The 26,871-nt window shown below is 38.9% G+C and overlaps 1 protein-coding gene and 1 long non-coding RNA gene across 2 annotated transcripts in view; both read right to left on the minus strand.

The window, feature by feature from the left end:
- Positions 1-4,703: 4,703 nt before the first annotated feature.
- Positions 4,704-26,871, minus strand: part of LOC133515749 (uncharacterized) — a 182,562-nt gene continuing 160,394 nt past the window's right edge. The window contains exon 2 of the long non-coding RNA XR_009799064.1: positions 4,704-8,054. This is a non-coding gene — a long non-coding RNA (uncharacterized LOC133515749). The remainder of the gene's footprint in view (positions 8,055-26,871) is intronic.
- The window catches only part of LOC133515742 (peptidyl-prolyl cis-trans isomerase G), a 37,732-nt gene continuing 15,564 nt past the window's right edge, over positions 4,704-26,871 (minus strand). Inside the window, exons 11-19 of the mRNA XM_061848313.1 lie at positions 22,682-22,753; positions 21,533-21,598; positions 19,725-19,830; positions 18,085-18,297; positions 15,956-16,627; positions 13,683-13,758; positions 12,417-12,507; positions 9,488-9,545; positions 4,704-8,385 (exon numbers count right to left, since the gene is read on the minus strand). Of these exons, the coding sequence (XP_061704297.1) occupies positions 8,319-8,385; positions 9,488-9,545; positions 12,417-12,507; positions 13,683-13,758; positions 15,956-16,627; positions 18,085-18,297; positions 19,725-19,830; positions 21,533-21,598; positions 22,682-22,753 (1,421 nt within the window). The 3' untranslated portion in view covers positions 4,704-8,318. The remainder of the gene's footprint in view (positions 8,386-9,487; positions 9,546-12,416; positions 12,508-13,682; positions 13,759-15,955; positions 16,628-18,084; positions 18,298-19,724; positions 19,831-21,532; positions 21,599-22,681; positions 22,754-26,871) is intronic.

A 26,871-nucleotide genomic window follows, 5' to 3' on the forward strand; every position in this document is an offset into this window, starting at 1 on the left:
TACGGAAGCAATACCGGGCGGTCGCGATGCTTTGCTCGTCAAGTCAGCTACTCCGTCCCATGTCAATGTGATCGGATCGCTGCGCGAGACAAACTGAGCGAGCCGGGGCCGCGCTGTGCCTTATAAAGGCCAGGCGCGGGCGACCGTGAGGGCTGCGCGCGCGCAGGGTAAGGCGGGTGCCTACGATACCGGGCGCATCAAATAGCACGTATGACTAATATTATTACTCCGCGCGGTGGTTTCTTTTACGTTGCATTACATTAATAGAATCAGGGGTTACTTTGCGGAAATCCATGCTAATTAAAGCAAGAAATATTTACTTTGTTAATCCGCGAGATAAAAACGTGCTAGTCAATCAGGGCTAACCCGTTATACTTCTTACTTGCGTATTTTTACATGCAATTAATATTCCCACCCTCCCACCGCAAAAAAGGTCTTATAATTCTAATTGGCACCTGAGCGCGGGCTAGTCCAACGCTCAAAAAACCAGTGTAGGTGCGCTCTCCGATAACGCGCCTTTGTTACGCATATCGAGGATACATTTTAGGGTGGTTCGGTAGCGTTCGACTCGCCGGCACTCAGTAACCGTATAGGGACGACATAAGAAATCGCAAATTATTTTTCCATTTCTTCATTTTGAATCTTATTTCAATTACCATAGGAGTTATAATTATATAACCGGTTAAAGTGACCGGGCCCTTTTTCTTGCAGGTAGTGGCACGCGCCGTTTTAGTTAACAATAGACAAAGGATAAGCCGTTGCGGGCCAGCTACAAATCTAACGACTATATCTTGGCCTATTCTAGCTAGTACTATAAATATATATATTTTAACTAACGGTTATATTTGCCGTATTACTAATGAATGGCTAACTGCGTTGTAAGTTACCAAGTAAACGATCGTAGAAAGAATTCTTAAAATGTTTTAGGCCAAAATAAAATATGGCCAAAAATATCTGTGATTTCATAATAAATATTATTTCTATGATTATATTATAAATTTTGTAATTCAAATTATCAAGTCCGAGCAATGCCGGATTTAAAGGTCTGGAGGCCTCGGGCAATAAAGGAGTGGAGGCCCCCTGGCCCCAACTTTTTTCCAAATAAAATGGTAAATTTACCGAATTCTCTATTGTGGGGGGCCCCTCTTTTGTGGAGGCCCGGGTCAGTAGACCCGGTTGCCCTCCCCTAAATCCGGCCCTGAGTCCGAGGCACAACCGGATATGCCCATTTTGTTCCTTGGACGCTTAGGGCCTCCGCTAGCTGACGCGGACGACCGCCGCGTGCGCACGCTCGCGGGTCCCGAGGGCTAACCGCGAACCACGTTTGACGTGTTGCTTCCCTGTCACACTAACGTACGAATTTACAAGTGCGACAGAGAGGTAACACGTCGAACGTGGTTCGCGGTAGGCCCTCTTCTCCCAGGCCAAATCCGTAGCACGCGCCCGCGCCAGTTAGCGCTGTTCATACGATTTCTTACTAGACGGGGGTCCGTTCCGGATAATCCGCATCAGCTAGCGGAGGCCCTTATCCCTTTATTTTCCGTCAACCTATACTCTATCAGAATAAATAACCCAATCCTTTAATTTTATATAGTATTTGATAGTTTATTAATGTATCTTATAATATGCGGATAAATAACAATTCTACAGCCTTTATTTTTTTTTCTAAAGATCAGAAAAGAATAAACTGTCCAAGGTAGAACAGCTTCCCCTATATATATGTTTTGACGAGATATTGAGTGCCCGTTCTCAGTTCTTATAAGTGATATACTAGTAAAACAGGCAAATATATACTTACATCAGTATATTGAAGGCTAACGTCGTGCGAGACCTTAGACCCGTAGTAAGCTAGCAAGAGTGAACCGCGACAGTATCGCGTGCGCGAATTTGATTATCCATATAAGAAAAGAACGCATATTATAGCGCGAGATACAATGATATTACATAACTATAGATAGGTTATACTCATACATAAGGAGCACAAAAATACTTCCATATTTATTTCTGTACCTACGAAAAAATCTGTTATTTTTGATAAATTTTCGCATTTAATTCATCTTCAACTTCAACATTTATTCAGCAAATAGGACCCAAGGGCACTTTTACACGTCAACATGGAATTTACATACAAGCAAAAACAAGCACATCAACACTTATAAAATATAATTAATATTAATGCAAATTAAAGTTAGAAAGGTATAGTCTCTAAATGTCGAATTATAAAAAAAAAAACTAAAATAATAATAAAAAAACAAACAGTTACAAAAAAAATATCTTGAACTATTTAGAGGTGTAAATATCTCTAAAATGTTAGAACTAAATGATTATTTAGTTTATCAAATTATCCTTGGAGATGTATAGAGTCTCCAAGAGTCAAAGTTCTGTATAATTAAAACATTCATTAAGATGAAAGAAACATACGCGAATAGAATGAGGTGTATCTTTGTCATACTCGTTGTTACACATGAGGTTGTCTCTTTCTCTATCGGTAGCACGTGCACATCTCTCGCTTGCCCAGATGCGACTAAAGGCAAAGAGAATTTGAAATAGAGGTGTATTGTCAAAGAAAACTTTGTAGCCACATTAAATATACTGCCATAGAAACGAATGCCGCAATACCTTTGGCCTATGAACTATTAGATTGCGCCACGTTTTGATACCTATTTAACAAATTTAACATATCCTCGTAAGGCCCAAGGTCCTACCTATAGGACTTTTTCAGTTCGATTAATTTTAAATCATATTCAATGGGGTTGGCCGGTCGAAGTATTAAACAGATGGCGCCATCATAGCTTGCCCTGTCAATCCCTAGAATTGTGTCAAATTCTTGTTTTTTTTTTGGAATTTTGTGACCTGTATTCCAGTACTTTAAGCCAAATCTCATAGAACAAAACTAGAGACAGGGGCAAGCTATGATGGCGCCATCTATGCAAACCTTTGACAGTTGCCAACCCCATTAGGACAGAGTTGCATTTGTTTTGTTTCGTGCAATTTTCTAACAAATAACTGAAAATCAACTGTATTCCATACACTAGGTTCAAATTCCAGTGGCAAATTTTGGATTTTTCATTTCTACGGCTGGGCCTTAAGAGGATATATCAGTGAAAGAGTAAAGATCAATGTCAAAAGACCTTCTAAAAGCTGCCATGTGTCGCAAGATGGCAGTAAATTTACTGTGGCTGCAGTTTTCTTTGACAGTCCACCTCTATTTCAAATTCTCTTTGTCAACTTGTACAATTTGTCATGTCACCATACCTGTCTCGTTCTAACAAGTATGTAAGTGCGAAAGTGACGCATGGCATGACAGATGATAAAAATGCGACCATGAGACCGTCGCTGGAATGCGTATAACCTATCTTGAGTTATAATAAATCATTGGAGACGTCGCGGCGCACTCATTCCAAGCCTACAAATGAGGAAAACAAAATATTGTTAAATAGGGGATGTTGTTTACAAAAACACATTTTAATTTAATACGTTTTATTGAGATAACAGTCATCAATACCATTACAGCTAAAGAATCGATTTTCAACACTATCTTTTTTATAAGTTAAAACCAAATACTTATTACTTATTAATACATGAAATTTAGCTATGAATGAATTCTTACGCTTGTCCTTACACAATAAAAAAATGGCATAAGCAATATAAAATACTTATCGCAAACATGTGCCGTATGAAAAGGTATCTATACTCATAGAATATAAGCGAGAGTGCCATCAACGCAAATGTTTTATACAGGCAAACACTATCGGTATGGCACGGCAAGGTATCCTTCGGCCTATTACCGAGGCATACTCAGGCATGCCAAGGCGTCCTCAGGCATGCCGAGGTGTGCTTGGGATTGGGCGTTCTTAGGCATACCAAGGTGCCCAGAAATGCTAAGAATGCCTCGGCATGTCTAAGACACCTTGGTATGGCTGAGCACGCCAGAGGGATGCCGCGGTATTCCCAAACACACTTCGGCATGCCTGAGTATGCCTTGGCATGCCTGATTATGCCTCGGCAATTTGCCGAAGGATCTCTTGCCGTGCCATAATTTCATTTTATAACTATTAAAAAAATATAACTAAAACTAACAAACATGATGAGAAACTATGTTAATTCTTTAGTGATTGATATTTAACCCTTTTCCAGGCATAGTAAGATTTATCGACCACATACGCGCCAATAGAATTTCAACCTTAGCCATACGATTTAAGGTTCAAATTAGATTGCACTTTCGGAAAATGTGACTTGTCTTCAAATGAATCATCAAAGCTGGATTTATTGGCATATATTTGATTTTTTTTTGGGAAAACGTTGTAGATTGGTGCGGCCTGGAAAAGGATTAAAAGGCAGAGTACAATATTTGTGACCGCGGCCGGTAAAACGTCCCACTTTGTCGCTCGCCAGAAGGACGATATTTGCTTGTATCTTTATATGAATAACCAGAAAAAGCGTCCTTTTGACAAGACACAAAGTAGTACGTTTTGCCGGTCGCGGTCACATTTTTCCGACGTTCAGCCTCCACCAAGAGTGCTATGTGAATATCCTTCTAAGACCCACCATACGAAAAAATGCCATTTGAATTTGAAATATATAATGATGGAAATATGGTTGAAATTACATTGAAGTACTGCGGCCCTTGTGAGTTTAAGTTGGTCATACAGTCAGCATCAAAAGTAGCGGATCAAATAACGCTTCATAAGTATCTACCATTCTGTAACAGCTTAACAAAAAGTGATGTCTTTAATATAGAACAACAAAAACTGTAATAGATATACTTTGGAACGCGAATTCTAGAAATTTATCTATATTTGGAAAAGTTATCCCGAATATCAGATACTTTTGGCGCGTTGTTTCATCCGCTACTTTTGATGCTGACTGTACTAGGCGTGAGTCACTCCGCATTTCTCCCTACTAAAAATCGGCCAAGACCATGTCGGGCCATGCTCAGTGTAGGGTTCCGTAGTTACCATTCTGTCAGAATAGGCTAAGCGGGGGCTTTTAGTAATTATCATGTACGTTACAATCATAAGGGAGTTTTTTTACTAAAAAGACTTTTTGCAATAACTCAAAAACGGCTGGACTCGATTATGTTCCCCCTATAGTGTTGTGTTCCTACCGGTGAGTAAGGTTGGACCCGGGTATGTCCTTAAACTACGTCCGGACCCGGGTATGTCCTTAAACTACGTCCAAAAGAGAGGTATGGGCAATGTGAATGTCATCTCGCCTTGTGTGGTAGGGCACAGCACAGCAGATGTCATTCCAGATCTAGAGCAGAGCCCAACTGGAGAAGTACCTCCACCTTACAGAAAACCGCAGCCAAATAACACTTGACCCTACTCATAGTGTTGTGTTCCTGCCGGTGAGTAAGGTTGCCAGAGCTCAACGAGGGGGGTGGGGTTAGGGTCGGCAACGCGCATGTAACTCCTCTGGAGTTGCAGGTGTACATAGGCTACGGAGACTGCTTACCATCAGGCAGGCCGTATGCTTGTTTGCCACCGACGTAGTATAAAAAAATCAGGCGGGCCGTATGCTCGTTTACCACCGACGTAATATAAAAACAATACATTTTACATTCTATCTCGAAAAATTCATTTGGTCTTCAAATATACCTAAACTATAAGAAGCCTTATGTACTGTTGAAAAACAGAAAATTTGTAAACATCTAAAATAAAAAGTAAAATATGACGCAATACATATTATTCATATCTATTAAAAAATCATTGCCTTTACGTTCCTAGTAAACAATCAAGGCAAAGTTAGAACCTCGTAAGGCTCACCGTACAAATTTCTCCTATTTTTAATTTGAACCTTGTTGTGTAGTAAATTGGGATCAATTTCGTTTGTTTGAAAAGAAATGCCACTTTATTTGATTACGAAAGGTAATTAGGTGTTCCACCTGTCCGATTTATTGGTCCAATGTGTATTTGCGTCTCACATTTTGCTTAATGAGAGAGTGAGACGCAATGCACATTGGACCAAGGAATGAGACAGGTGAGATACTACCCTTAGATTAAAAAGAAGTGTACATTGTAATGCATTCTGGGCCTAAACTAAACGAAACTAATACAAAAATAAACAAATACAATTTTAAATTTAAGGGCATTTTCATTATAGGAAAACTTGTAGTTTAAAGCGCGACTTGTGTTTAAGGCCTTCAGCACACGGAGCGTAACCGTAAGCATCGCGTAAGCGTATCGTAATAACGTTACGAGTTCTGTACCCCTAATGTAAATTTATTCGATAGCGAGCCGTGACGTACGCATTTGCATTAAGTCTCATTTAGTATGGGATTTTGAGTTTCCAAAACGTCCCGCTTGGCGCGCTGTTTCTAAATCCCATACAAAATGATACTTAACGCAAACGCGAATAAATTTACACTAGGGTCTCTGAGCACCAAGCGTCTCGTAAGTTATCGTTTTATAAGTGAAATACTGAAATCTCATTAGTTGAAAAAATGGCGTCACTGGCGTCAGATGTCTTCGACGGATGTATAGGGAGCGTGCATGAACTGTAGGAGGCAGCACAGGAGCCGTCAGATTTTTGGCGCGAGGCGTAAATGTATGTTTTTTGTTCCGATGTAGCCCACAAGATGGCAGAACCTACTATGCACAAGAAAACACGTGACGTGTAAATGTGCATGTTTATGGTTCCGATTCAGGCCACAAGATGGCAGACCCTCCAACGCGCACGGTCCCTATCAACGATCTTACTTTTTTCTCAGATAAGGATTTTTTAATGTTTGATTATGTCAGAAGTTTTGTTTTTTACGCCTATATTGCGCTACGCGTCAGAAACCTCATACGCTACGACGACGCTTCGCTTTGTTTGAACTTGTTCGTGCTAATAGCGCTCTCGTTCAACGCGCGTATTACGATACGCTTACGCGTCTCTTACGCTTACGCTCCGTGTGCTGAGGGCCTAAGTCGTCTAATGGTCACTTTTTTGACAAAATGTATGGTGTTTAACATTGACCGTCAATTTTGTGACGATTGCTAACCGGCCGTTAAGAGGAAAGGGGCGGCCGTTTCTCCATACAATAGTCCCCATTTTCCTCTCTGCATATTAACATTATTAAAAAATATTTTTACATAATTTGATGTATGTACCATAGCTAATATATCTTCGTTTGATGTTTTTCGATTTTATAATTTACCCTTAAATGCATGATTTTTTTATATATTTGGTATAAAGGTGCGTTCAATAACGTAAGCCTTTTTTTTTATCTGTGAGCTGTCTAATGCTTTGTAGACATTTGGCAACACTATACATTTACCCCCTTATTCATAAACGTGTACTAAAGTTACGATGCCGCTGATCATCGTTTGTCCCTTTCCGACGTATTGGTATGATGGAAAGGGACAAATGATCAGCGGCATCGCAACTTTAGTACACGTTTACGAATAAGGGGGTTAAGGGTTAGAATTTGGAGCGGAAAATAATTTCCATATTTTTTAATGCCCTTAACTGCTATAATAATTAAATATAGCTAATATAAATTTAAAAATGGAAAAATTACTGTCTTGGGTGAGACTTGAACTCACGGCCTCTGGATCGATATTCCAGCGCTCTGCCATCTGAGCCACCAAGACCTCATCCCTAGGCAGCAAATTTTTTCACCATATGGGTCTAGGGGACCCTAGCGACATCTACCGTAAGAACGTTACACTTCTTAGACGGCTACCGGAGTTCCAAGTCATATTGGAAATTCGCCAGTAACGATGTGCTACCATAGCATCGATCGCAGACGTATGTTAAAAATTAATATAGCTAATATACATCTAATTGTGTCAAGATATTTTTAATAATGTTGGAAGTAATGTTGTAATGTTTGGAAGCGCTGGTGGCCTAGCGGTAAGAGCATGCGACTTGCAATCCGTAGGTCGCGGGTTCAAACCCCGGCTCGTACCAATGAGTTTTTTCGGAACTTATGTACGAAATATCATTTGATATTTACCAGTCGCTTTTCGGCGAAGGAAAACATCGTGAGGAAACCGGACTAATCCCAACAAGGCCTAGTTTACCCTCTGGGTTGGAAGGTCAGATGGCAGTCGCTTTCGTAAAAACTAGTGCCTACGCCAAATCTTGGGATTAGTTGTCAAGCGGACCCCAGGCTCCCATGAGCCGTGGCAAAATGCCGGGACGACGCGAGGAAGAAGAGAGATATTTTTAATAATGTTAATATTCAGAGAGGAAAATGAGTACTAAGTATGAAAAGACGATTTCGCACAGCTATTCCCTTCCGTCTTAAGTGAATACGCCATTAAACAAACATTGTCGCGTTGTCACCGTGGGTTGTTCAGAATTGTCAAAGTGAACAGATGGCGCCACTAGCGCTGCTCGGAGCGGCGCCGGCGCGGGCTGCGCGAGCGGCGGCGCGGCGACGGCGAGCGGCGGCTGCGGGAACAACTCTCATGACTATTATACTTCACTAAACCGTTGTATAATATATTTGACTGTCATATAACATTAACAAGGCGGCGTTTTTGTGAGTAAATTTAAATTAATTTCACAATTTAAATTGGGAGTGTACGGTCAACCAATTTGATTCCCAGGCCACTTTAGAACCATGTCATAATGACTTCTACGACAGTGCTTATTAAGTGATGCATGTCATGTATAGCGTAGTTAAAGCGATAAGGTTCTATAATGGCCTAGGATTCAAATTGGTTGACTGTACATAAACTGTAGGAGGTAGCATAGGAGACATCAGATTTTTGGCACGAGGTGTAATGTGAATTGGAAACATAAATTCCAATGTAACCCACAAGAATGCAGAACCTGTGTTCATGAAAACATACGAAAACCGTAAATGGCAGCACTCGCTTTGGCGTGAAGTGTCAATGTACATGTTTATGTTTCCGATTCAGGCCACAAGATGGCAGATCCTCCAACGCGCACGGTCCCTTAACGAATTGTAAAATATAAAGTTGTACATTTCGAAAAACCTGAAAGTAATGTACGCTGTTTTCATAGATCTACTTCTATGACCATAGATCGGCGGGGTGAGCTGTTTTCAGTTTTTGCATATCAAGGTATGTCCTTGTCATTTAATGGTAACTGCCCCATGTGTAATTAATAATTATAAACTAATTGAAACTGAAATTCATTTTGACGATACAACAGTTCAGGAGGGCTCGGCTCTTTATCATTTGTCACCATGCCTGTCACGTTCTAACAAGTATGTAAGTGCGAAAGTGACGGGTATAGTGACAAGCGATAAAAATGGAACCATGCTGCCACCGCTGGTGTAGGATTCAGCAGAATCGCTCGGAACTTTATTGAGATGATTCTGGATCATCTCAATAAAGTTTTCAGTCTTGAGTGGAATTTGTATTGTGCTAGTCTAATTTATTTATAAATAAATTGACACTAAATTAAATTGAAACGATTAATTAAAAAAAAAAAATATTTAATAATTTTATACTTTTTGTATGGTACATAGTTTGGAGTCCCCAGCCGTAGCCTATGGACGGATGAAAAGTAAAAGCATAGTTACCGCGGGCTGGCGCTGCGCTCCGACGCGGAGGAGCCCGAACGCTCTTTCTTCTGAGCCTCTGCGAATAAAGAACAACATTTTGTAAAAATAATAGTACATTATTGCAGAGGCCGGGAAAGAGCATTGAGAATTGCTGTTCCTTCCGTGGCATATACACCGTGTTTTTTTTATTTCCGTTAATTTCAAGGGTGTATTCTTGAGCTTAAATTAAGTAACTTTCTCAAAGACACCTGTATTCTAATTAACTCCATTTCGGAGAATTTCAATAATTTATTTTTATCTTATAAGGCCCTCACGAGCGTATACACTTGCGTTAGGACCTGTTTACGTATTGATTAGCGTTTAGTAGGAGTGTGTACATTTGCCACTAAACTTAAATAAACTTAAATTCGAAATGACATTGATATGTCATAATTTTGTTCGGTTGAATTAAATGTAATGCCCCTGTTAACAACGCTATATGCAACATTTAATTACTTTTATAAAAAAAAAAATATTTTCTTTGAAAATCAACTATGATATTTAGTTTCCTTAAACGTACTTACCCATACCCCGCAGTTAACGGAATTAAATAAAAACACGGTGTATACGGTGTGTGTGTTTTTTTTTCAAACATGCGAGGAAATAAGGTAAAATAATCAGCACTCAAATCGAACCTTCACATCAAAAACGTCCAAAAGAATTTCCCTCTTCAGTTATTTTTAAAAACTTAGAGGCACATCTTATTCTGCCATTCAGTACCACTCAATATAACTGTGCAATATAAGCTGTATGTGCACATCTTTGATTTTATTAAGCAGTATTCGCACGATCGTACACGATGGTCTTGTAAGAAAGAGACATGACACAGCTCTGACCGGGTCATGTAGACGCGGCCCGTGGCTATAACAATAGGGAGTATTAGTGCAATATTCTGCCGCTAGAGTGCAGCACTAGCACCTAAGGAAGGTAGAGGCAAGGAACAAAAACTCCGTATATCAAAAAGTGTCTGACAAAAAACCATAAATAGGTGGCGCTACAATACCTAGAATACTTGAGAAAGAATACTGGAGAGCTTTGGAACTATTATTTATAGCTGACAGCTGGACACTTTTGCAACAGTTCTGGCTAAGGAGTTTCTGTTCCTTGCCTCTACCTTCCGTACTAGCACCTTTCGTAAACCATAGAGCAACTTATACATACTGTGCCTTAAACTGTTTGTTGACAAGTTTTCACAGATAAAATATGACATTCATTCATTCATTTCTTTTTGACGACCGGTCTGGCCTCGTGGGTAGTGACCCTGCCTATGAAGCCGATGGTCCCGGGTTCAAATCCTGGTAAGGGCATTTATTCGTGTGATGAGCATGGATATTTGTTCCTGAGTCATGGGTGTTTTCTATGTATTTAAGTATTTATCAATATTTATATATTATATATATCGTTGTCTAAGTACCCTCAACACAAGCCTTATTGAGCTTACTGTGGGACTTAGTCAATTTGTGTAATAATGTCCTATAATATTTATTTATTATTTATTATTTCTTTATTTATAAAATAGTACATTTTACACGTCAACTAACTAATTACACTTCAATATTATAGCATATTATTAAGATAATTTACATTTCAATATTTTGCAATTATTATTATCTAATATTTAATTAGGTTTCATTTAAAGTGTTTGTTGTGGGTCGGCAACCGTTATCGACGAATTCCTCTACCATATATTAGGGTGCCGTAGGAGGATGGTAATTAATTAATACTCATCACTACACTTCCAAACACTTAGATTCAGATTCAGATTTATTTATTTCTCAATAGCAATACACAATTTTCATTAATACAAACAAAAATATGCACACATAATGAGATCGTCAAAGTCGGTACTCTAGGTACACATTTTAAACTAACATTTACATTATTTTACAAATTTGAAACAAAAAAAATAGAAAATAATAATAATAATATATATAATACAATCACATTTACACATACAATTTGAATAATAATTCGTCAATTATCCGTAGTCTATTTATACATTAATAATTATCATTTAAGTATTCTTTAATGCTATAAAGTGTCCTGTCAAGTAGGAGCTGCTTAACTTTGCGACGGAAAGTGTTGATGTGAGTCTCAGTTTTTATTTCTTTTGGCAGCTTGTTATATAATTTCTGCCCTATTATTTTGGGACACTTTTTTGCGATTTGTAATCTACATTTGCTTTGCCTTAAGTTGTCAGGATATCTAGTCGGTCGTTTACTTACGTCACCGATACGTTCAAATTCATTTGGATTATTTGTTACATACATTATAACTTCGAGGATATATTTATATATATTTTATTTTGTATAGATTTAGCTGTTACATGTTACTGTGTAAACCGATCTGACAGAAGAAGAGTGAGTCAAAAGAGTGAACATGTTAGTTCAGACGCGACTATTTATATAAAGAATATTACATCCTCGATATTATAACATGCTAAATTTGTTAATAATATTTTTAGTTTGTTTGCAAACAATCTATCGCTCTGTACTTCCGATATTTGTAATGGTATCGAGTTGTATAATTTGTACATTGATGCATCAAGGCGGTTTGTTTACAAAGGGCCTACTGGGAAACGCGAAAATAGAAATTAAGTTATCTGCCTCTTCATCGCTCGAATATGCAAGAGTGATGGAGAGGTTGGATAACGAAATTTCGATTTTCTTTTTTCGCGGTAAGCCCTCAGATTGTGACGGATTGCGGTAGTGGCGCCCCCTACGCGAAGTTTCGCGTAATATTCCCTATTGGCTGTTTGGGTTTTTGCTTTGTCACAGATGGGAATACACCGTGCGAGCGTAAAAATCAAATGTAAGGAAATGTAACGCGCGTGTTAATTCGTAACGCCGACACGTAATCGTATACGCGTAGAATAATACGCTAGTCTGAAACCGCCCTAAAACCTTACCTTGGGCTTTGGATTCTCGATCCTTCTGGCGCGATTTGATGAGTCGCACGATCTCCATCAGCTCTTTGCGAGCTTCGTCCCGCTCCTCCTCCTGTGTAAGACAGAGATACACATATATCAAAGACACAAATGTAACAAATCTCATTTTAAGTGGTCAATGTGGGGTAGATAAAATTAATAGCTGGGAAGGCCGTGGGCAAGAACTCTATTTATATACGTACCTCGCTCAGATAAGAGTCAAAAAGGAAAGCTTCACTCATTCTGCTCTACCGACCTTCTGTAAGTAGAGTATGTGTTCAGAGGGTATTGTCTACATTGACCGATTTTATTGTTTGGAAAATTTCATTTATTTGTTTTAATTCATTTTTAGGGTTCCGTTCCCATAGGGTCAAACGGGACCCTATTACTGAGACTCCGCTGTCCGTCCGTCCGTCCGTCTGTCACCAGGCTTTCCATCCTAGTTTCTTGCCGGTCCATATTGGGATACTCTCCTTCAATTGAGGGGGGGATTTAAATCTTCTCGGGTCAGAGGTGTAGGGTTAGAGCCGATGTAGCTTTATTTGACGTTCATAAGCGCATTGTAATATGCCTACATGAATAAATCTTTATCCTAGACTACATCGGCACCCATCAAGTGAGAGTGGTCAAAAGCTTAAATTTTTTCAACAAAATGGCTTTAGTCCAGAGTATTTCGCTAGTATCAAGGTATTAAGAGCTTTAAATACGACTAAACTTGTTTTATACAAGTAGCACGTGGACTACCGGCCGTTGACTCCAAAATGGTGTTTAAAAGCGTTTCGAGATTAATTCTCCATTCACTGCACACTACCACATTAGCTAAATGTATAGTTTTTTGATAATGGAACGTTAAATTAATACCTATGCTAAGAGTAGGTAACTTAGCTCTTAAGCACTGCCTGTGATCTCAAATAATTGTCTGTGAATCTTTGTACTAGTTTGTTATTTAGTTATAAGACTGCCCTTGCAGGGTACATATTATGTAATTTTGTGTACTTACCTAATATGATTGCAATAAATGCTTTGTCTTGTCTTGTCTTGTCTTAAGCTATCGATATTTTTTTTTTTTATACTACGTCGGTGGCAAACAAGCATACGGCCTACACTTACACTTACACTTTAAACAATATAAATGAGCAAAAAACGAAGGAATTAATCACGAGGCTATCAAGATGGCGCTCGAACCTGAAGTCCCAGTTTCCTGTTCACTGCTGTGACGTTGTTCAGTGTGAAGAGTGGTGTACGTACCTTTTTCCTGTCATGCTGCGGCGACCTGCCGCCCGAGGCAGAACGCTTGCCGCGCCGAGACAGCGGCGAGTTGCTTCTGAAATAACAATATTTATTTATTTATTTTTAAACTTTATTGCACAATAAAAATAAGTACAAATGGCGGACTTAATGCCTTAAGGCATTCTCTACCAGTCAACCATAGGGCGAATGGGTGCAGTGAGAAAAAAGAAATGACAAAATTCAAAAGAAATGACAACTATAAAAGTAATTTAAAAAAAACTATACCTATACAATGTTACACAAATTATATTAATAATAATTAATTAATATAATTATATTATATTATTATATCCTCGTTTAAAATATTAATTATATATATCTATCAATGATGTAACTCCAAGTAATAAAACCTGAAGCCGAGGGCCTTATAAAAGGGTGATCAATTGATCAAATCGTAGTAAAATGTGTTTCAGTAATCTTATTCCGGGAGAGGAAATGCGACCTAAAAACCTACAATATTAAAATACAATATACTAACCCCCTTATTCACAAACGTCTACTAAATTTGACAAGCCGCTAATAATCGTTTTTCCCTTTCCATCATACCAATACGTCGGAAAGGGACAAACGATTATTAGCGACTTGTCAAGTTTGGTAGACATTTATGAATAAGGGGGTAAGAATTTAAGATGAGGGCACATCTCACCTGATATTGTATGTCTCGCATCGCCTATGGGAAATATTATAATTATTTTAAAAATATTACTTATGTAAAAATACTCGTTTAATCAAAGAGCTTACCTTCTGCTGAAAATCTATTTTAATTGATTATAAAACGGTTATCAATCAAATTAGCGGTAAGATCAAGGGCGGCCGATGGATGCAATATGGTGACGAAAGCATAAGATGGTTAAGACTTAATAAGTTTCGAGTAATATTTATGTATAAAAATATATGCATTTTTTTGTTATTATATCAGTAAGTTCCAAATAATGATGAAGTATCACTTTACGAATACGCACCTCTTACATCTGTAGATGTAGAGAGGTCATTTCCCCTGTATAAGTGTATAGTGAACTATAAAAGGAATGGACTGAAAATATCGAATAAAGAAAAATTACGATTAATTATTTCAAGAATAAAACACTATAACTTTATTTAAATCGATTGTAGTCGTATTCATATTATGTATATCGTTCAACATTATTTTGACGTAATTTGCATCCGTCAGCCGCCCATTAAAGATCAGCGAAAAAGTATGTATAATTACGATCAAAGAGAATTTGAAACAGAGGTGGATTGTCAAAGAAAACTTTGTAGCCACATTAAATTTACTGCCATCTTTCGACACATGATTAAAACGTTTAGAACGCCATTTGACTTTGATCCTTATTCTTTCACTGATATGAGTGATATTTGATAAATTTGTTTAATATCAAAAAGTGGCGCCATCTTACCGGGCATCGGCTAAAGGTTGTGGCGCCCTCGCTCGAAACGGCGCCACTTTTTGACATTTAACCAATTTAACACATATCAGTGAAAGAATAAGGATCAAAGTCAAATGGCGTTCTAAAAGTTTTAACCACGTGTCGAAAGATGGCAGTAAATTTACTGTGGCTACAAAGTTTTCTTTGACAATTCACCTCTATTTCAAATTTTCTTTGATTACAATCAATCATTGTCATTAATTCAAAAAAAAAAAACGTAGTAATACAGTGTTCTCTATATAGCGACACTCAAGCGACCGGATGTTTTTTGACGCTATAGCTTACGAAACGCTGGTGGCCTAGCGGTAAGAGCATGCGACTTGCAATCCGGAGGTCGCGGGTTCAAACCCCGGCTCGTACCAATAAGTTTTTCAGAATTTATGTGCGAGGTGTCATTTTGATATTTACCAGTCGCTTTTCGGTGAAGGAAAACATCGTGAGGAAACCGGACTTATTCCAATAAGGCCTAGTTGAGAGCTGAGTTGGAAGGTCGGATGGCAGTCGCTTTCGTAAAAACTAGTACCTACGCCAGTTCTCGGGATTAGTTGCCAAGTGGACCCCAGGCTCCCATGAGCCGTGGCAAAATGCCGGGACAACGCGAGGAAGAAGAAGAAGAGAGAAAAAAAAAGTGAAGCAATAATAGCCAATAAATGTCGATGAATTGAAAACTATGCCAAGATTTATTTTTCAAACAGCTATCAATATGTTACGTCACATGTTTTTCATTCAGCATTGAAAGTAGCTGATTTACAACCTTGTTTCATGGATCATTAATTTTTTTCTCTTTTAGTATCTCAAACTCACCTGGACTTCGACCTGGATCGCTTCTTCCTCTCACTCCTATCTCTGTCCTCTTCCCGCGTCCTGCTGCGCTCCGTGTCCCTTCTAACTCTCTTCCTATCATCAGATCTGCTGCGTTTCCTATCTCTTTCCCTCTCATTGGATCTGCTGCGTTTCCTATCTCTTTCCCTCTCATTGGACCTGCTGCGTTTCCCATGTCTTTCTCTCTGGAGGGACCTGCTGCGTTTTCTGTCCCTTTCGTTAGAACTACGTCTCCTATCTCTCCGGTCATTGGATTTGCTTCGCTTTCTATCCTCGCTACGTTCCGTATCCCTTCTCACTCTCTCATTAGATCGGCTACGTTTTCTATCTCTGTCCTTTCTGTCCTTGTCACGGGATCCGCTGCGCCTACCGCTCTCACTATCTTTCCTCCTTCTATCGTCTGATTTCTCCCTGTTTCTCTCACTGCGATCTCTAGTTCTATCTCTCTCTTTAGAGCGTGAGCGTCTCTCGCTGCGCTCTTCCCTCTTGTCTTTACGATCATTGCGATCCCTTTCCCTGTCGTCTTTCTCGCTCCTGTGCCTGCCGCGCCTATCTTCTCTCTCTTTTGTTCTCTCTTGTTCCTTTTCCTTGTGTTCGCGTTCTTTTTCTTTCTCTTGCTGACGTTCTCGACGGGGTTCAGTACGTTCTTCTTTTCTGTAGACAAATACGTAATTACAAGAGCAATATATTCAACTAGTGAACCGCCCCGGCTTAACCCCCTTATTCATAAACGTGTATTAAAGTTACGATGCCGCTAATCATCGTTTGTCCCTTTCCATCATACCAATACGTCGGAAAGGGACAAACGATGATTAGCGGCATCGTAACTTTAGTACACATTTATGAATAAGGGGGTTAAACCTTCCTCAAGAATCACTCTATTGAAAGGTGAAAACCGCTTGAAAGTCCGTTCAGTAGTTTTGAGTTCATCGCGAAGATACATACAGACAGACGCGGCGGGGGACTTTGTTTTATAAGGTGTAGTGATGTATTATTTATGGCTGCAAACATTAATACTTAAAATAAGATACAATTAATGTAGGTTGAATTATTTTTTATACCACGTCGATGTCAAGCAAAAATACTGCCAGCGTGATGGAAAGAGGTCATCGCAGCCCCAGCCACCCACCAATTTGGATTTCAAATAGACATTATTTTCGAAATCTTCAGCCCAAAGACCCTCAAAAAGACCTACTATGACGACTTTCACAAGAAAAAGGGTACAGTCGCCATCAGATATATCGGAGCGACCGAGATGCACAAAAATATTTGAACACACACTCTGAACACCTTGTCAATAGAGGCATGCAGATGGCGACTGTACATGGCCGCCATCTTGCATTCCAAAATGGACTATGTATTAATGTTTCCGTCGATCGATTGATAAAACGAATCGATTGACATCAAGACTGGATGCAACTAGGAAATATGAGGCCTAAGCGTTAATATGAGAAATATAATGTTGTCTGCCCTCTTGGACAGGCGGAGGATAATATTCCTCATCTTATCCTGATGATGTTTACCAGGCATTGATTATCTGGCAAGCTCCTTGGCCTTATTCGTCTGGAAGGTGCTCAGAGTGGAGAAGGGGTCGTACTTTCCGTCGGGTTTGCCTTCTTGGATACATGTTTGGTTAGCGTGGGCTGCGATCTCACGGTGGATAAGATGGGGAAGATGAATACCTGGCAGGCTCCTTGGCCTTGTTAGTCTGGAAGGTGCTATTCAGCATGGAGAAGGGGTCATACTTTCCGTCGGGTTTGCCCTCTTGGACATGTTTCCACGTGGGTACTGCGACTATCGCGGGGGATGAGAAAGATGTTTACCTGGCAGGCACCTTGGCCTTGTTAGTCTGGAAGGTACTCAGAGTGGAGAAGGGGTCGTGTTTTTGGGTTTGCATTCTTGGGAACATGTTTGGTTAGCGTGGGCTGCGATCTCACGGTGGATAAGATGAGGAAGATGATTAACCTGGCAGGCTTCTTGGCCTTGTTTACCTGGAAGGTGCTCAGAGTGGAGAAGGGGTCGTACTTTCCGTCGGATTTGCTTTCTTGGATACATGTTTGGTTAGCGTGGGTTGCGATCTCAGCAGTGGATAAGATGAGGAAGATGTTTACCTGGCAGGCTCCTTGGCCTTGTTAGCCTGGAAGGTGCTCCTCAGCATGGAGAAGGGATCGTACTCCCCATCCGCTGGTTTCCTTTCCTCCTGGGCCGGGGCGTGCTTGGCCCGGAGGGGCTCGGAGACCACGGCGGAGGAGAGGCGCGGCGCGGCGGCCACCACGGTGGAGGCGGGGCCGAGGCGGCGCCGCGCGTGGCGGGAGTCCAGGTCCCTGGGGAATGTAACTAAAATCAGAAACAAATGGAGAAACCTTCGTCTCCGTTAGATAAGATAGATAGGATCTTCTCCTTCCTCACGTTGTTCCGGCCTTTTTGCCACGGCTCATGGGAGCCTGAGGTCCGCTTGACAACTAATCCCAAGATTTGGCGTAAGCACTAGTTTTTAAGATAGATAGGATAAGATACGATAACATTTATTTCATTTCAAAAGATCCCAAAATGAATCATAATACGCTTAAATAGTACTTAAATATTCAAACATAGTTAAGAAAAGAAAATATAAAATCTTGTGAGCCGGGTGCCGTAGTGTCAAGTATAGAAAATTTGCAGTATTTCGGCACGAAGTAACGTGACGCGGTATGAGGCGTACAGCGTCGACCAGAGGCCCTTGGTCTTATTAGCTATTTTAGTAATTTTGAAGCAAATGCTCTTATTTGCAGACTTCAGAGTGTCAAGGTAAAATTAAAGTTAGGTATAAAGTCTATATATCGACTTACACACCGTGTTTTTTTTATTTCCGTTAATCCTGAGCTTAAATTAAATAACTTTTTCAAAGATACCGGTATTCTCATTAACTCAATTTCGGAGATAATGAATAATTTATTTTGATCTTATAAGGCACTTACGAGCGTATACACTCGCCTTAGGGGCCTGTTTACATATTGATTAGTGTTTAGTACGAGTATATACATTTGCTACTAAACGTAAATAAGTACTATCTCGGACGATTAATGTTCGAAATGATATTGATATGTCACATTTTTCAATTGTTTGGCTGAATAAAATGTAATGCCCGTGATACAACAAAGCTATATGCAAAAAAAACCTTTTTATGAAAATTAACTATGCCATTTAGTTTCCTTAATAGTATTCTATGCAACAGTTGTATAAGAAGGGTCAAAAAAGGCGAGTGGCGTGAGTTACAATGTGAGCCGGAGCCGAAGGCGTAGGCGAACATTGTAAAGGAATACGCCACGAGCATTTTTTGACCTACTTATACAACGTTGCATACAATACTTTTCCTACGAGTCAACAAAAATAAATCTTAATTTAGGTAAACAAAGCAAAAGTATATAGCCAAGACGCGCGAGCGTACCTTGTGACGCGCCCGGCCCGCCCCGGGCTGCGGCCGGCCGGTCGGCGATACCTTCTCGTAACTCATGAGGCCCTGGTACTTGCTACTTCCTAAATTCAATTTTTGGACAGTTTTTTCTCCATTTTGGCCACCGTAGCCTACGGAGACTAACAAGCAACGCTAAGCGGAAGTTAATGAAATTCAATAAAAACACGGTGTATATAGCATATTTTCCCCTGCAATGACTTGTGGGACAGCTCGTCGCCACGCCGTTCGCCGTACTTTCTTTACCTGCCAGGAATATCAGCCTGTAAAAGCAAGTGTAATAAAAAAAAGTTCCATTACCTCTGGTCGTGTTTGGGGTCGACGCCGAGCGCCAGCGCCAGCATGTCGGCGCGCGAGTCCGGCGCGGCGCGCGGGGGCGGGCGGCGCGGCGCGCGGCCCGCCGCTTCTAGATATAAAAAATTAAGAATTAATAAGTATAGTAAATTGTAGAAGGCCGGAAAATCACACAAAGATGGACGAGTGAGTTTGACGACCGACACGTTAGTGGAGGCCCTCAAATAATAAGAGTCGATCTTTAGCGTTTCTGGTCGAGGCATTTCATAGTGCTTTTCACGACTACTGCGAGGAAATAAGAAAACATTTGCATAACTGTAAGTACTTTAATATAAATGAATTTATATTGGCGTGAAGACTATTGTTGAAAGAAAGCGATGTATTTTTGCCAGGCACATTTAGCAGAACTCATTTTTAGGGTTCCGTAGCCAAATGGCATAAAACGGAACCCTTATAGTTTCGCCATGTCCGTCTGTCTGTCTGTCTGTCTGTCTGTCTGTCTGTCTGTCTGTCCGAGGCTTTGCTCCGTGGTCGTTAGTGCTAGAAAGCTGAAATTTGGCATGGATATATAAATCAATAAAGCCGACAAAGTCGTACAATAAAATCTAAAAATTTAATTTTTTTTAGGGTACCTCCCCTACACGTAAAGTGGGGGTGAAATTTTTTTTTCGCTTCAACCCTAGAGTGTGGGGTATCGTTGGAAAGGTCTTTCAAAACTAATAGGGGTTTTCAAGAAACATTTTTTGATAAAGTGAATATATTCGGAGATAATAGCTCCGAAAGAAAAAAATATGTGTCCCCCCCCCCCCCTCTAACTTTTGAACCATGGGTCCAAAAAATATGAAAAAAATCGTGGAAGTAGAGCTTAAGAAAGACATTAAATGAAAACTATAGCGGACATGATCAGTTTAGCTGTTTTTGAGTTATCGCAAAAAGTTTTCCCTTCATAGTAAAAAGACTTATTTTAATTAGGTACTGATTATGCAAATTTGCCTATTTGTTTAACTCAGGTGAAAGGTACCGTTTCATCCCTTGGTTAACAATTTACTATACTTTAAGCTCCAGTTTAGCTTATTGTGACGGAAGAGTAACTACGGAACCCTACACTGAGCGTGGCCCGACATGCTCTTGGCCGGTTATTACTTATTATAGTGTAGATACGTGGTTCTTGTATTTTAAGTCAAACACAATTTACACTATCCAATTGAGTAACTATTTTACTTTACGATCCCGCCCCTTTTTTACTTTTTTTATCACTTTTAACCCTTTTCCAGGCTTAGTACGATTTATCGACCACATACGAGGGTACGTATGTACGGCGGATGACCCGTTAATTCCTCATTTTGACCTTCCAAAAATAGAGTTGTTTCGCGTGACGTATGACAGCTGGCATTGTCTCCAGAGTCAACAGAACTCCGTCTTGCTTAATGGCAATGGAGTCGTTTTACGAAAATTACGCAATATTTCTTCTCATTCCATTAATGTCGCACCAAATCCCTAATGCCAAATCAGAATAGGATATACGACGTTTCTGTAAGGGCTTCTCTACACGATGGGCCATCATAGTGGCCCACTAAGATGGCGTGTAGAGGGTAGTGGTGTCGGATGGCTTGTGGCGCGGCGGGATGGCGATGGGCTGGCCGCGGTGTCGGTTTTTCGTCCGCACATCAAAGGTAGTGGGCCAGCGATGGTGCGTACGCATCTACACGTGGCCCATTCCATAGTGTATGATCTCAACTCGCTCTGGCCATCACGCTGGTCCATCGTGTAGAGGACCCATTAAATATTAAAACAAATGAATCCTGAATACATACCATCATGTTCTATGTCCTCTTCGAAGTCCAGAGCGTTATAGTCGATTCTTTCGTGACGTGAACGTTCTATAATGGATAATTATATTCATTAATAACAATTTGGTTTTAAATAAATAAATAAATATAAATAAATATTATAGGACATTATTACACAAATTGACTAAGTCCCACAGTAAGCGCAATTGCCACAAAGGCTTGTGTTGAGGGTACTTAGACAACGATATATATAATATATAAAACTTTATAAATACTTAAATACATAGAAAACACCCATGACTCAGAACAAATATCCATGCTCATCACATGAATAAATGCCCTTACCAGGATTTGAACCTGGGACCATCGACTTCGTAGGCAGGGTCACTACCCACTAGGCCAAACTGGTCGTCTAAATTTTTATTTCAATCAACGCCTACTTAAAAACTGGGAAAAACGTCGTCAAAAACTTTGATAAGCAAACCCCGCAGGAGCTGGCAAAACCGTGGCATATGACAGTTTTATGTCAGGGCTGGCGATTATAATGAACCATTTTACCTAAACTTTACTTAAATTGAACGAGAACCTTATTTACCCTATTCCGACATAACCCGGTTCAAATTGCTATCAAAGAAAATAAATTATCATGACAATGTCAATATTAAATAAGTTTAAAAACGTTTGTTATTTCTATATTCTCTATTTCTGTCAAACATGAATATGCGATTTATTATTGCGGTGTTTGAAAACAAAGAAGAAAATATTTTATTTTATTTTTTTCGTGGTGGTGATAACCCTGGCGTACACCTGCCACAGATTTGCTGGCTCAGTTGCGAGATATGTTGATAAGTTTGAATTACCCTCATAAACCGTTGAAACACTTGTCAAAAAATAATTCTTATTAATCTTTCCAATCCCAAATATCAGTGCAGTGCTAGTTGCAGTAGTCTTGGAAAAGATTTTTATCGCTTTTAGATTTAGGCTCTTAGAGCCACCCCACACTGGCGTATCCCGAGCATCAGCGTCTTGTCAACTGCAACCTTGACGCCACTGCGCAGCGACGTCATTTTCCATAACGCTGACTCTCAAAAGACGCTAGTGTGACTCAAAGACGCAGTTTTTTTATTAGTTAAATTTAACTAATGACAATCAATCAATTCACATTTTACTAACCAATAGTAGTGTCGCATTCGCCTTCCTCTTTCTCTTCATAAGGACCCTCCGGAGTTCCGCCTGATACCGCGCCTGCCAAATAAACATTGTACATTGTGCCTAGCCATTAGCGATGAATGTATCTTTCAAAGGCCCCTGTATTTTTCGATAAAATACAGTATCTTTCCTTGCGGATCTTCGATTGAATCTTTCGCAAGTTTAAGTTTTTTACGTGTAAAATACACTGTATTGTTCGCATTATTATATTATATTATGAATACTGACATAGTATGGTTATAAAATTTAAAAACAAAAAGCCTCTACAAAAAAAATACGAAATACATATAATGATACTGTGTGTTTCCGTCATAGGAGCAATAACTTTGGGGATCGCTTCTGCACCACGAACGTAGTAACATAGATAGATAGATAGATAGAATACTCTTTATTGGCACACCTCAGTAAAAATATACAAGAAAAATAAACCATTGATTAAATTTAGAGGCAGACAACAGGCGGTCTTATCGCTAAAAAGCGATCTCTTCCAGACAACCTTTGGGTAGCGGAAATAGAGAAGTTAATCGAAAAAGTAGGTGTTGCTAAACCATTATGAAGCCTAGATTCACACACACAATTACAGTGAATAAACATACAAATATAAGGAATATAAATAGACATATAAACATACATATAAATATATATAAAATTAACCGAAACATAGCTAAATATGACAGCAGCATGTCAGCCACAGAGTAAAAATAACTATGTACTATATAAACACTAAGGGACAGATAAATAATGTTCTTTGAGTGATTTTTTAAACACAGCAAGAGATTGAGCGCATCTAATGCCAACGGGTGAGGAGTTCCAGAGTCGGACAGCTTGAAAAGTAAATGAAGTGTTGTAACATAACATTTGTTCTACAACTTTAAAAAAATGTGTAATTTATTACTTGTGATTTTTTCGAACAAACTAAATAGTATTTTCAATGAACAGCATCCAATAGTCTAGTTGACATTTACTGTCAGCCTACAAACTTCATAGTTTTCGCAATACATTGCGTGCTTGGAAAATCTTCTTTTTTTAATTTTTAGTAAACTATAAGTTATTTTCAAAAGTCGTAGAATAAATATTGCTACGTTTGTGCTGCAGAAGCGATCCTCAAAGTTATTGCTCCTAAAACAAAAACACCCGGTATAAACATATTACAAAAAAAGGTAACCTAGAGTACTGCCGGAAACCGTGATCAAACCACGAGAACAGAGTCTCCTAATATTAATATTATTATTTTATTTTATTTTTTGACTTAGGCCAGCCTTTTTGCAATATGTTTATAAAAGTAAAATATATATATATTTTTTTTTTTTTTTTTTTTTTTATTTATTCAACATTCTATGTCATGTTCATTACAAAAGATGTTAGTAACAGGTAGTAGGTACATGACACCCTGATAGGGCACAAAATGTTAACAGGTAAGTAGGTACTTACAACTCTAATGAAAATTATTAATCTATTAACTACATGCTACAAAAAAAAATGGTATGTCAAACAAAAATTAAATTAACTTAAGTAGTATATAGAATGCGATGTCATATTATGTTATTATTAACAATTATTGTTATACATAATCATTTTAATTCCTGCTACATATTATTAATCAAATTAAAGTGATTTACGCATTTCATTTAACAAAGTGTCATCATTTAAAAATTCGTCAATTGAATAGTAAGATTTATCGGTGAGCAGCATTTTTAACTTACTTTTAAATATTTTGTCATTAGTTTCCTGTTTTAATGTTTCGGGTAGTTTGTTCGCTATGACGACGCATCGACAGTAAGGACCGTTTCTGTACATAGCTAGTTTCGACATTGGCAAGAAGTACTGATGTTTGTTATGATTACGTCTATTTGATGTGATTTTTTGCAATGGGAATAAGTTCGGGTTATTCCTAACGAACATTGCCGCTTCCATTATGTAGATACTTGGTAAAGTAAGAATTTTATGTCGTGCAAAATGCGGACGACAGCTGTTAGGTATCTGCGTGTTGGTCAAGATACGTATACATTCCTTTTGAATAACAAAGAGCTGGTGTGCGTCCGTGCTAGCACCCCAGAGTATTATACCATAACTAAGCCAGGAATTCGCGTACGCATAATATGCTGACAAAGCGGTCTCGAAGTTTGTATTTACTTTCAAAATGCTTAGAGCGTATAGAAAACGGGATAATTTTGTTTTTATGTTTTGTACATGAGATTTCCAGTTCAAACTGCTGTCAATTTTTATTCCTAGCAAGTTGAATTCAGTCACTTCCTCAATACATACATTGTTAGTTTTTAATGACATATCTAACGATTTCTTTTGCGGAGGTTTAAATTGAATTATTTTTGTTTTCTTTAAATTCATTTCGAGGTTGTGATCAATGAGCCATTTTTGGGTTGTTTGCGATATTTCTTGCAACCGCTCATTGCAATCATCACTGCTTGAGCAACTAAATAACAAGGAGACATCATCTGCGAACATTATGCAAATTGTGTCCAGTGCTTTAGGCAAGTCATTAACATAGGCCAAGAATAATAGACATCCTGCGACGCTTCCTTGGGGTATGGAACATGAAGTGCCTCGCACTTCAGACATGATGCTTTTAACTTCCCCGGTATCTTTGCAAAAATAGTCTACCTGTACAAATTGACTACGATTTTCAAGATATGATTTGAACCACATATAGGCGTTTCCGCGAATACCCATGCCGTTTAATTTTGCCAAAAGGATTTTATGTGAGACGCGATCGTATGCCTTAGTCATATCAAGAAGTAATCCTACTGCGTATTGTTTGCTGTCTATACTGCTAAGGATATGCTGTGTGTAATTGTAGACCGCAAGCGTTGTAGAATGACGCTTACGAAAACCGAATTGGTGTTTATCTAGTACGTTAAACTTTTCAAAAAAATTGTTTACTCTGATTATCATTGCTTTCTCAAAGACCTTAGAAATAGCAGGCAAAAGTGCAATAGGCCTATACTGGTTCGGGTCTTTCTTATCGCCTCCCGGTTTAGGTAACGGTTTAATTTTTGCAATTTTTAATAGATCCGGAAACACGCCCTCGGTAAAAGATTGATTTACCAGTATCCGTAACGGAGTAGCCAACTCGTTTGCACACAGCCTTAAAAGCGCCGCGGGGATTTCATCTATACCAAAACTTTTTTTATTCTTTATTAGTCGAATTATTGCGAGAATCTCGGTTTCAGTTACCTCGCTAATAAATAGGGAGTTAGACAATGGTGAGATAACAGGTCTGCCGACCGGCTGCACCGGCGCAGTTTCCCCGCCACTCCCGGCCGGTGATGACTCACCTATAGACGCAAAATGCTCGTTAAGTATATTAGCAATTGATTCGGGCGATTCTACAATGGTTCTATTAATTTTTAGCGACATGTTTTTAATATAGTTTTGTTGGATATCTTTTTTGTATGCTGTTGTGTCCCTAATAATATTCCACATCGTTTTAGTCGTGTTTTTAGAGGCTTTCATTTTCCTTACAAAATTTAGTTTTTTTGATGTCTTTACACATTTCTTAAGAGTTTTTTCATATAATTTATAGTATCTTTCCAGTGCGACGTTTTTAGATTGATTTATGAGCCGTTTTAGTGCTCGTTTGTGTTTACAAGCTATTCTAAGACCTGTAGTTACCCATGAATTTGTTTTGGGTGTATGCAGATATGTTTTACGCTTTGGTATACATTTATTCAAAATTTGTATTAGGTGGTCGCTAAACGCATTGTAATTTTGATTTATATTGTTGTGAGCGATGATTTTATTCCAGTCTGAACAGTATAATTCATTTTTGAACGCGTTCATGTTGATATCATTATAATTTCTCTTGTATGTGTATACTTTCTTAATTTGATTTTTGTCACCTACATGTTGTTTTGGGAGTTCATAAACAATACTTTTATGATCTGATATACCGAAGTCCTCAACCATAATACGTTTTTTGTCTAGCATATTAGTAAATATAAGGTCAATACACGTTGCTGATTTCTTTATTTCCCGAGTTGGTGCTTTTACTATTTGACGCAAGTTAAAAGGTAACAAAGTATTTAAGAGCCGTTCGGATTGTCGCGATTTTATTGCCAAATTGATGTTAAAGTCGCCGCATAAAATTACTTGCATTTTTTGTTCCGTTAGTCTTATTTTGTTAAGGAGAGTATTTA

The sequence above is a fragment of the Cydia pomonella genome, chromosome 3, assembly GCF_033807575.1.
Source record: "Cydia pomonella isolate Wapato2018A chromosome 3, ilCydPomo1, whole genome shotgun sequence".
In the NCBI taxonomy this organism is placed as follows: domain Eukaryota; kingdom Metazoa; phylum Arthropoda; class Insecta; order Lepidoptera; family Tortricidae; genus Cydia; species Cydia pomonella.